At 43.4% G+C, this 11,680-nt stretch overlaps 1 protein-coding gene across 1 annotated transcript; it reads right to left on the minus strand.

The window, feature by feature from the left end:
- Positions 1 to 3,029: 3,029 nt before the first annotated feature.
- Positions 3,030 to 11,157, minus strand: LOC139447661 (vitelline envelope sperm lysin receptor-like). Its single transcript, XM_071229087.1, has 9 exons — positions 11,116 to 11,157; positions 9,942 to 9,987; positions 9,218 to 9,408; positions 8,009 to 8,163; positions 6,996 to 7,141; positions 5,851 to 5,932; positions 5,106 to 5,259; positions 4,168 to 4,219; positions 3,030 to 3,172 (listed from the first exon to the last, which is right to left on the minus strand). Exons 1-9 carry the CDS (start codon positions 11,155 to 11,157, stop codon positions 3,030 to 3,032), a joined length of 1,011 nt encoding a protein of 336 aa, XP_071085188.1.
- Between the last annotated feature and the right edge of the window lie 523 nt (positions 11,158 to 11,680).

The raw sequence follows: 11,680 nt of genomic DNA on the forward strand, positions 1-11,680 counted from the left end.
AATTAGATCTTTCATGACTGCTACAAGTATTGCTACCAAACAATAATGAAATATATTAGGGTGTGCTTAACGTTTTTTGCTTTGTGTATATATTGCGATACTTGGATAAAGATCGAAATTCTAGTTGTCTCTTTGGAGATGTCTGCATGTAATTTTGAGTTAGTTCAAGATAGTCGCAAGTAACGAGTCATAGCATGCGACCAGGCAGAACAATTGAAAAGGGTTGTCAAATATTGGAACACGACACGTATTGAAATGGAAAAAATGTCCCCACCGAAATAACGGGTGACGCCATCACAATGTATTTTAACGGAATAGAATACACTTGGAAATAATTCGAGTTTATCTCCAAGATTGTCTGGAGATAAACTGCCATTTCTAAAGATTTACCACAAAGACGTTCCTGGGGGACCTCGGCGTAGTCTTTGTATTTTTGTTTGAGCAATATTCAAGCTATATGACAGCGGTCTGTAAATAATCGAGTCTTGGCCAGACAATCCAGTAATTGACATCGTAAACATCAATCAACGCAATTGGGATCAATGACACGCATCAACCAAGTCAGCGAGCCCGACCACCCGATCCCGTTAGTCGGCTCTCACAACAAGCAGAGTCGCTTTTTACAGCAAGTATGGGTTGCTGAAGACCTATTCTATCCCGGATCTTCACGTGTACGTCCAGGATATAGTCCGAAACGTCAAGATTACTTTCGCACGTGGGGTTTATCCGAAGCCGCTAGCCCGAGGACGAGCCGCACGTGCAAAACTAATCGTGACTTTGAGAACAATATCCAGCTTAAAACAAAGTCAAAGTGCGGGGTAGACTTTTTGAGGTTGGTTCTTCAAACATGGAAAAGATAGGAACAGAGCGCGCAAACACAACATGGTCGGTAAAACGTATTGGAGGTAAATCTGGTAGAGAGTGCTGGAGATGCACGTACATTTGTCATTGTGAAAGAAACATTTGAAGATCAGATGAAAATTGTTGAAGTCGATTTTTCTTTTAAGATGCATAATTATCCTATTTTTATTTAAGTAAGAGTGATCTATTCAACGCTGATTTCTTTGGAAGTGATTCAGAACCTCTTGAAGCCTAACAAAGTTGAACATCTTTAAAAAAAGATTAAAAAAAAACCTGAGGTAAGTTGTCTGTCCTTCCATCTGTCTTTGTATCTAGCGGGGGTACCGGTGGCCCAGTCGTTTTGGGCGCCGCAATTCACTGAGCAAAGTTGTGTCCCTGGGGCAGGCCAGAAACCTATGATCGTGGGTTCGAATCCTGGTTCAACCAAGCCAGCCTGACCACCCGATCCGTTAATCGCCTTTCACGTCAAGCATTAGTTGCTGAGGACCTATTCTACCCAGGATATTCACGGGTCAATTGTGTTCTATGGCTAGCACCTTTCCAGTGCATCAAAGTAGTGAACGTCCAATACCGGTTTCACTTCGGGCTTTCCTCCAACATTAAGCCGACAGGCCGTGATGTCACTGGAATACTGTTCAAAGAGGGGGCCAAGCCCAACTCTAATGTATGTATCGATATGCCCTGGCGCCGTCATCGGTACATCTGCCTTGATATTGACATGCATGGAAATGAATACATCAGCTCATAACAGTTATATTTAAGAACTGACTTTCACTTTGTGCGAGTTCATTGAAGTGTGAACCTTCATAGAGTGAGGGGCAAACTGAACGAAGAGAGACGCGACATGAGCGTATGGATCCACAACTTGCTCTTCAGAAACATCTTACACAGCACATGTGTTCAAATCATATCCTCATTAGATGAGAAAGTTCTGTAAAGAACTACCTCAGTAAGTCAGTCACAACGACAGCGCGTCGTAATACATTTACATCAAGTACAAGACGTCAAAATGGCCGACACGATAAACGTGAAGGGAGAGATTTCCGAAGTTGTTAATGAACCTGTGGCGGTTACATGTGTTAATCATTGATCAACTGGCCGATTATTGAAAGATGAATAAAGATGCGTCGAACAGACACTAAGGTAAATTCATAGATTGCTGGAGACGGTCAGTGTCAGCTGAAGACACGGATCGAGTCGATAATACGATAGTTTAGATGAGCATTTCTTCGTTTGTTCATTAGGATAGGCCGTAGCGAGGATATTCGTGAACATCATGCAGTCACGCTTTGACATTTCTGAATGTATACTGAAACCCTGAGACCAAGAATAAAGGTTCTAAATGATCAGAACACTTATGCATGTTTTCGTGCTAGGGAATTCCCAGGGGGTTTGTGGATGTGGATGTAGTCCGTCAGTGTTTACGTCATTTCAAGAACACGGTCTCGTGAAACACGTATGAACGTCGATTTCGCGGTCATGTGACCGACCTCTCGTCCAATGGAAAAGCCGTATATTGTGTAAACTTCAAATTAAAAAATAATTGCCGTTTAAGACATTGCAAATCGACAATGTCTGCGTTTCGACGCACCATTTGTCGAATATCAAACCAACAACATTTTCCAAAATCATATCCAATTTATATGCCGGATTTTTTGTATAGTCTACATACTACTTGTGTTTTTGAAGAGTGTATATGACGTCGGTCTGTTAATTAAGTCTGGACCAGACAGTGATTGACATCATGAACATCGATCCACGCAACTGGGATATGATTACATGCATCAACTTCGGATGCATCAACCTCTAGCCTACCCCACCGCTCTGTGAAAGGGTTTCTTTAACGTTGGATTCAGCAATATTCCAGGTATATGACGGCGGTCTGTAAAATATTTTTTTTAAAATCGAGTCTAGACCAGACAATCCAGTGATTGACATGAGCATCAATCTTCGCAACTGTGCTACGAGGACAAGCATCAACCTAGTCCGCGAGCCTGACCACCCGATCCCGTTAGTCGCCTCTTACGACAAGCATCGTCACCTGCCTACGAGAGTGCAGTGCTCGTAAATTAAAGCAAACCATGAACTTCATACAAACGCAAAACGGCCGTTTTTCTTTTATAACGTTTATTGACATCCAACCACCTTATTACATTTTCCTCAACTTTTTACGGGTTGTATACGTCCCGTGCCAACCGAGAGGAGCCCACGTTGACCGTGCGAGTGACAGCATACCCGTTGTCCGTCAAGGAGTAGGGTTCCGAGAGAGCATTGCTCTTCCATCCCCACAGGTAGGACTGCAGTCGCCCAACTGAAAGACAGGAAACAAGTCCCACTTGATACGCAAGTATTATTTGTTCAAAGCCGCACTGGAAAATATTCTAGCTATATGACGGCAGGCTGTAAATAATTAAGTCTGGACCAGTGATTGATATGAGCATCGATCTACGCAATGGATTCGATGACGTGCATCAACAAGTGAAGCCTGACCACTTGATTCCGTTCTCTTGCGACGAGCATGGTTGCTGAAGACCAGTTGTAACCCGGATCTTCACGGGTAGAATTAGAGATGTAAATCCGAGGTCGAAAATAAGCATGAACGTTTTGCATCAGCATTTATGCTATGTTACAGTTGAACAATTAAATCTTAATTTATGGCCTGAAATCACTGTCAAAAACAAATTTCAAATGACAAGACTATTTGTTGGGTACACGTGTTTCAAGTGTTTCAAGATTACTCATGAGTTGAGCACCCGATTCTTTGATGTTATTGGTGCCAAGACAGATGCACTAGAGTGATTTGAAAGAATGGGGTGTCCTTAAACTTCATTAGAGTAAATTGAATACCCAGTGTGAATACACGGGAGTTTTTACTAGTGGCGAAAACAAGTTATCTGGAACTTCTTCCAAGACTTCGTGAAGCCACAGCCAACTGGATGCACGAACCTTCACACAAGACAGTTACGTTAAACATAAAATATGTTTAAGGCAAGGGAGCGAGTATCGCTTTACACCGCATTTAGCAATATTCCAGCAATATCACGGCGGGGGGGGACTAGAAATGGGCTTCAGACATGTGTAACCATGTCGGGAATCTAACCCTGGTCCCGGGGGCAAGGGAGTTAACTTAAAAACATAAAATAAAAAAAAAGAAGTCTGGTTGCCACACTTGCGGAAGGATGCAAATACATGGCAATGTTCATTATGCCAGAAGCCAAGGTTTGAATTAACGTTATTTTTTGCCGGGAAACAAGACATTAATTATGCAATATTTTCGTCATATCATGCGAAACGGATTGTGCTTACCTAGCCCTGTTTCTCGACGTCTTCGTGCGGGTTTTTCCGATGAACAAGAGGGCTGAAAGCATTGTATGTGTATGAAAGATTGCGAGTTGAGGAAATCCTTTGATATCCGTTTTAAAATGGGCGATGCTGTAGAACATTTACATCTCAGCCATTTGTCACAGCTGTATTACAGCAAAGAATGCATGCGCTAATTGAACAAGCACATGAAATGGGCCTTCGCACATTGCACCATGTGGAGAATCGAACCCGGGTTTCCGAGTAACGAGCCAACGCTTAAACCACTAGGCTACTCCCCAACCCCTATTTATCGTGGGGTGAACAACTCGCCCCTTTCCGTAACATGTAACAAGACTCGCCCCTATCGATAAATTATATGTGCGAAAATACGACAAACCAATCAAAATGCGTAGGACTTCAAGTACTGACAAAGAATCCCTCAGAAATAAGTTGATTTTATACATGTCTTGTATCTAAATAAATACATCCAAGACAGTTAAACGTCTTAAGTCATACTGTATAGTCCTGATGTTTTAAAATAGCATATGGCCTACTTATGTAAGGGGAAATATGCCTGAATCATTATGCAACGAGTTGACAATTCTTTTAGCTATGCCTCTTGCGCTTTGCCGGAAACCAGTCTCAAAAATGGCCACGGGAGGGGCACGAGTAGCTATTCGTCTTGTCCCGGAATAACCCCGAGTTATTCACGAATGGGTATGCACGGGTGTGGGATATCGCGTGTCCCGTCATGTAGCGTCACAATCTGAAGGAACTTATCTCTGGAAGAACAGCGACTTCGGATGCCAAGGACATCAGCCCCATTCACCTAGTTTAAACTCAGATGTCGGACAGCGACCTCTCGTCTTACTGAACAGACGTGTTACATGGATCTCTTGGCCAATGCAATATCTTCATTATATAGCCAAAATGATACTTACGCCATTGCATTTTATAGCACATATTGTGAAGTTGCATTCGAACCGGAGCGTCCAGTCGCCATTGACAGTGAACACCTTGAAGAACGGGCTGAAGGAGCGCTTTTCCTTAGTAATAAAGCCCGCATTCTTATCGATTATCATACCGTCGCCGCAACTGAAATTTATGAAGAGACATGACTAGTGTTCTGTCAGGGGTTGGTTGTTTAAAGCCGCATTCAGCAATATTCCAGCTATATGACGGCGGTCTGTAAGCAAGCGAATCTGGACCAGACAATCTAGTGATTAATATCATTAGCATCGATCCACGCAAATGGGATCGACGACATGCATCAACAAAGTCAGCGAGCCTGACCACCCGATCCCGTTAGTCGCCTTTTAGGACTAGCATGGGTTGAAGACCTATTCTACCCCGGAATCTTCACGGGTCGTGTTCCTGGGAAATGAGAACTAGGTTCTTTGTCGACTTGGTGCATGTCAAGAATTGCGTGTTATGGAATATCGCAAAGTCAGATTTAGGTTAACGTTTTGCTATACTGCAAGGTAGTTAAGGATCAGATTCATATCATGACCTTTGTATGGTCATTTCAGAAGTCGAACTCGTTCGTGTAAGAAATGAGAACCGTCAACCATTTGACCATGTATACTGTGTGAAACTATTCATGCTTAGAGATGACTTTCTAGTAAGCCAGCCTCATTCGGGCTATTATCCCACTTGTTCCTTTCACAAGCCAAAGTGCGTGCATACCCTGCTCTCAACAGCGAGTATCTGTTCCCTTTGGAGTCCATTGCGTCACACGACTCCACCTGGATGCCGAGGTCCTTAATTGCTGTAATGAAAGACACAGAATGTTACCCCGCCTGGTAATAAGGGTAACGCTCTTTTTCAGGGCATTATCATTTGCAGAAGCCCGAGGTTTTCCATTAACTGCACGACGAAGGAGGGCAGTTGAAATGACCGAGGGCTTCTGCAAATGATAATGCCCTGAAAAAGAGCGTTACCGTTATTATAGCTAAAATGGATGGATTTTGTTAATAAAAAGAAACATCGGTTTTGAAACATTTACTGCAATCAACACGAATGTCACTGACCACATTTTACAAATATGGAAACGTGATAGAACTAGATGACGTCACTATAATACGTGACGTCATTTTCTCTACCCTATGACGTCACCTAACAACGGGCTTGATAATGGCCAGTCGTTAAGCAATATGAGGGCATTATCAAGTTACAGTGGCCCGCTTATTTCTGATGACGTGCGGGTGGTTTAATGATAATTCTATCCATTTTAGCTATAATGTAGGATTGATTATAACTACTACATGATCACTATTCCAATGACATACCGATATGCTAGAAGCAATCGAGATCAGTTGATATGTGGTGGTAGGCTAACTGCCCAGTCAATATTCCATCTGAATGACGGCGGTCTGTAAATTATCGAGTCTGGCTCAAAGTTACTAGTTAGACATGAACAGAGATACACGCCGTGGGGTAAAGGTAAGGTAATTAACAATTTACCTAGTCTGATAATCATATCCCTCGAGTTAATTACAGTGTGCGAGTTGGGTTTAACTCCGCTTTGAACAGTATTGCAGGTATATGAATATAGACCATCTTAATGTTGAGGAAAGCCCGATGTAATGTAGGTCTCACACGTTTAAGACTTTAAACCCACGAGCACGGGTATGGTGCCGACAAATCTAGACATGATCGGGTCGAACAGAGATTGGAACCTACAATCAGAAGTTTCTGCCATTCCAAAGGAATGCAACTCCGCACGGCGAATGGCACGCGCCTTGGTCGGCTGCCCACCCGTGCCGGACCCAGCATAGAGGCGTCTTGGAACCTATTCTAACTCAAACCAACCCTCAACAGGGAGTACTTACTGAATGTTCTGGCCATGAGTCTGACGCTCTTCCCAGTCGGTATGTTGCCGGTGAGTGCCGTGCCCTTGACGTCAACCAAGAACACCTTGACAATTGACACGCTGACCGGAGCCTTGTTGCCTTCGATCACCTTTGGAGCGCTTACACTAAAACAAAGTTCATTTCATAAATCCTTCAAAGTCAGAAAACAAAACTTCAAGTTTCTCTTGCGACTTACACACGTTGGTGAGAAACCCTTTGAGATTTCTGGTATTAAAAAAAGACGTACGACGTCGGACTCCAGATCCTGAATTTGCTACTTCATTGTTATACCCGAGGTCAGATTATGGCGGACTAATTTCACTCCCCCTAAACATGGAATCACCGACAAGTTTCTCGTGCTTAAGGCGAATTCACCCACGTCTGCGTCGAAACTTCGCGGTTTTTTAATAAAGGTTTCATTTGTCTAGTTTGAATCATAGCATTAATAATACAGATGTTGTCTACTGTATTGAGGTCACGAGCAGTAAACCGGATGACTACAACCATGACCGCCGTTTGTATTAATGTGAAACTGCCATCATGAAATTAGTCATGTGAGTGAGTTTGGTTTAACCCTGCTTTTAACAGTTTTCCAGTTATTATCACGGCGTGTCAGTTTAATGTGGTAGGAAAGCCCGAAGTGATGCAGGTGTCAGACGTTTACCACTTCGGTGAAACCCAAACCTAGAAACAATCGGGGCGAACCGGGATTCGAACCCACAATCATAGGTTTCTGGCGTGCCCAAGAGACGCAACTCTGCACAGCGAATCGCGGCGCCTTAGACGACTGGGCCACCCGTGCCCCCAAATTAGACATCTATCAATGTTTATATTAAATAGTGATGTTAGAGCGTAAGAAACATTGCACGAGTGTCAAATACATTTGAACTTAGAACGATTAATATAATGGTACTTTACATATGTGTAGTTTTCTGTTCCCGTTTACCTTACTTCCGGCATGTCCACAGGGTAAGTACAAACTTAATACAAACCCGGGAACGATCTTCAGAGGACCGCTGTCTTTCTTTCCCTTGGGCTGGAAGGTGCACGTGATGGTGTATTCCTCGTCCGACTGGTGGAGACGACTGCCTGGCTCACCAAAGGCCACAATGACCAGAATCGTGTATACAAGGGAATCTCGCTTTTTCTGATGACGGAAAAAAATGTCTGAACGAGCAGTTTATTACAATGTCAAACTCAAGGCAAAAATAACTACATGACAAAGTATTTTCAGGTGATGCCAGATGAAACTGGCTTCAGTGACGCGTGGGGTGGCTTGATGCCACAGTTTAACACGATACCCAACTCGGAGACCAGTCCTTATTCTTCCATTACTCGCTTTACAGAGTTTCCGTTAAATTAACCAACAAATTTGAAACTATGCACTGCAATTAATGACGCGTCACCACCACTACACAGCCGCTGTCTGGAGGAACGCGGTATGTACAAACACGTCAAATATTTACAAAGCTCAATAACGTGTTACATGCTAAGCTAAAATCCCCATTTTTTCAAGATCAGACCAAAGTACTTTTGCCTCAGGTATACGTTCTAACATTTTGAAGTCCCCTTGCAGCCCCTTACATTCACACTGCACGAGTGAAACATTTTTTTCGCTACATAGGATCAAAACCAAGCTCATTAAAATACCTTAGTTCACTACCGCTAAACAAAGATTTGAAGACATCCCATTAGGGGGGTCACGTCAGAACGATCTTTCATCCAACCATTCAGAGCGTCGCTTACCAGATCATGAAAGTGATAGCCGGAATGCTATTTCTAATCATTCAACCTCGAAAACTTTAAAACGGGGTATTCCGAACGATAGTTACAGCTTTAACGACTGAATCCATACAATCTAGACTATTAGTCATTCCAAAATGTCCTTTTGTACTGTTTCAAATTTGGAGAAATTTGAAATGTTTCGAAGCGTAGTCGCCAATTTGAAATTAGTGCCGTAAAGCCTGAAGAAAGCTGCCTTCTCAGTCATTCCATTTGTCGGTGAAAGTTCGCGCAAGGTCGATCCGACGTGACCCGTAATGGGATGTCTTCAGATATTTAGCGGTAGCGAGAACTAAGATGTCATTTTAATGAGATCAAAACACTAATATGAATACGAAAACCATTGCGTTCCATGCTCCTTTCAATCGTTTTTAATGGTAGAAGGGGTTCCACAGCGAAAAGAAAAACAGTTGACTTACTTTGTATTTACAAACCGACTTCCCTCCGCCCTTTCCTGGGTACGACACGGGCACGGCGTAATTGACGCCATCTTTGGACGTGAGCTTGACCGAGGTTCCTCCTGCACAGACGGCCTTCGCCTCAGCGCTGAAGTCTGTCATGAGTTTCACCACTCCATCGGCAATTCCGTCAGGCCCGCAATCGGGGGTAACTGAAAATACATGTTTATGGCATAATTCATAACTCAAATTATAGAGCCGACTACCATTAGGTGAACAGTTTGCCGTTTAATGCCGCACTCAGCAATAGACGTAACGATTTTCATTTAAAAAACGCAATTTGCAAGACGAGTGAAAACGAGTCATTGCAACATGGGCAATCACGATCTAGTTATAACTAGACCGATTACATTTAATTAGAATCGCTACCCGTGAATATCCGGGTTGGAAGAGATCTTCAGCAACGCATGCTTGCTGTAAGTGGCGACTAACGGGATAAGGTGGTCAGGCTCGCTGACTTGGTTGATGCACGTCATCGTATCCCGATGGCGTTGATAGATGTTCATGTCACAGGATTCTCGGGTTCTGATTAGAATGTTTACAGACCGCCGTCAATGGGTGGAATATTGCCAAGTGCGGCGTTAAACAATTAGAAATATGGGTTAGTGACAAGTTTTGGATTGGTTCCAAGTACATGTGTATTATCGATACTCAACATAGTTAGTATAAAACAAGTTATACTCACTATCCAATATGTAGCCGGGAGGTATCGCCGACCTGACGCTGCTAGCCTGAAACAGCAACATGGCGACGTAAAAAGACATGTAGGCGTAGCCCACCATCAGTGGTACAGGTAATAAATAAAGTTTTGCCAATAGTTAGCGACCTCTTGGCATTGACGGGGTGTGGAGGGCCATTTGCCCTTCATTTTCAATTTGTCGCAACGTTTTCTTAATAAGGGTTGCGTTTGTTCATAAGTAAATCAACGTGGGACCCGTTAAGATCCGGGGTAGAATAGGTCTTCAGCACCCACGCTTGCTTTAAAAGGCGACTATGCTTGTCGTAAGAGGCTACTAAGGCGATCGGGTGGTCAGGCTCGCCGACTTGGTTGATGCATGTAATCATATTCCAGGTTGCGTGGATTGGTATATTAATTTCAGTTAAGTATATGAAGCGTATACTTGTCACGGAGTATGCATTTCATAACCCGAGAAACTACAGAACGAAGTGCACGTTCAAGGCCGAGGAAAACATCTCTCGTGCAGCGATGTCAAAGGGAGACATTTGACATTCCAACACGAATTCTATAACTGAATAACTATCATTCTGCAAATGTCCATACACCAACCAAGTCAGCGTGCCGATTACCAGACCGTCAGTCGCATCTTTTGACAAGCATGCGCATAAGACCTGTACTTTACCCGGATCTTCACGGGTCTCCCATGTCTGAATTTTACCGATATTCTTGACGTCAATACATGTTGATTAAGGCCGCACTCGGCAATATTCCAACTATATGACGGCGGTCTGTATAATAATCGAATCTGACCAGACAATACAGTGATTGGAATCATGAGCATCGATCCACGCAATTGGGATCGATGACATGCTTCAACCAAGTCAGCGAGCCTGACCACCCGATCCCGATAGTCGCCTTTTACGGCAAGCATGGGTTGCTGAAGACCAATTCTACCCCGGAATCTTCACGGGTCTTGTCAATACAACTGACAATAAAACAGCATTGGCGAAGTGTTACCGTCAGACTGTCACGAGTCGTGGTGCAATACATACTGATGAAAATTAAGGGAACAGTTTTAGACAGTAAAGTGATATGGCGTCATGGGTTCCCTGCCCGTCTACCAAATACGCGTTGGAAACAGTCTTTGAAGAAACAATGAGCTTTTAAAAACATTACATACCGCCATGCAGAGAATCATCAATACGGGGAACGCAATCGCCATTTTGTCCTGAAACACATGATGCAAAAGCGGTTTTAACATGGGTATAATGGTAATACTGACATGATCACGTCACCAAAATTTGGGATGGAAACAACTCCTGGCCATTGAACTGATGGAAGTACTCACAGTAATGCTCTCGCCACGATGGTTAGTGCTCGGAACGTTCAGTATTATCATAGCCTTCATTTATATGCGGCACATAAGCGTGAAACACGTGCAGAAACGCCGGGTTGCGTTTTGGCGATACGACCAGGGTAACCTGTTCACAACCCTCGTTACTCTTGTGAATGTGACACCACGCTGCACACAACAGGGTGAGGTGAAATGTGGTTTAACGTCGCGTCCAAGATTATTGCACTTATAAAGCGACGTGCATGCACGTGTATGTGTGTGTGTGTGTGTGTGTGTGTGTGTGTGTGTGTGTGTGGCTGCTTGTACTAGTCCGGACTGATGCCGAGCTAGTACTAGCTCACTGATATACCATGACGCAGTTTAACATTAATACCCCACTCAGACACAGTAT

This window comes from Haliotis cracherodii, unplaced genomic scaffold (assembly GCF_022045235.1).
Source record: "Haliotis cracherodii isolate W230 unplaced genomic scaffold, xgHalCrac1.p SCAF_7, whole genome shotgun sequence".
NCBI classification, from domain to species: domain Eukaryota; kingdom Metazoa; phylum Mollusca; class Gastropoda; order Lepetellida; family Haliotidae; genus Haliotis; species Haliotis cracherodii.

Excerpts from the sequence above, each read along its gene's own strand:
- LOC139447661 (XM_071229087.1), bottom strand. The coding sequence starts at position 11,157 with ATGGCGATTGCGTTCCCCGTATTGATGATTCTCTGCATGGCG. Across the intron at positions 8,164-9,217 it reads AGTCGGTTTGTAAATACAAA|AAAAAGCGAGATTCCCTTGT; the intron begins GTAAGTCAACTG and ends TTCCGTCATCAG. Across the intron at positions 7,142-8,008 it reads CCTCTGAAGATCGTTCCCGG|TGTAAGCGCTCCAAAGGTGA; the intron begins GTTTGTATTAAG and ends ACTTTGTTTTAG.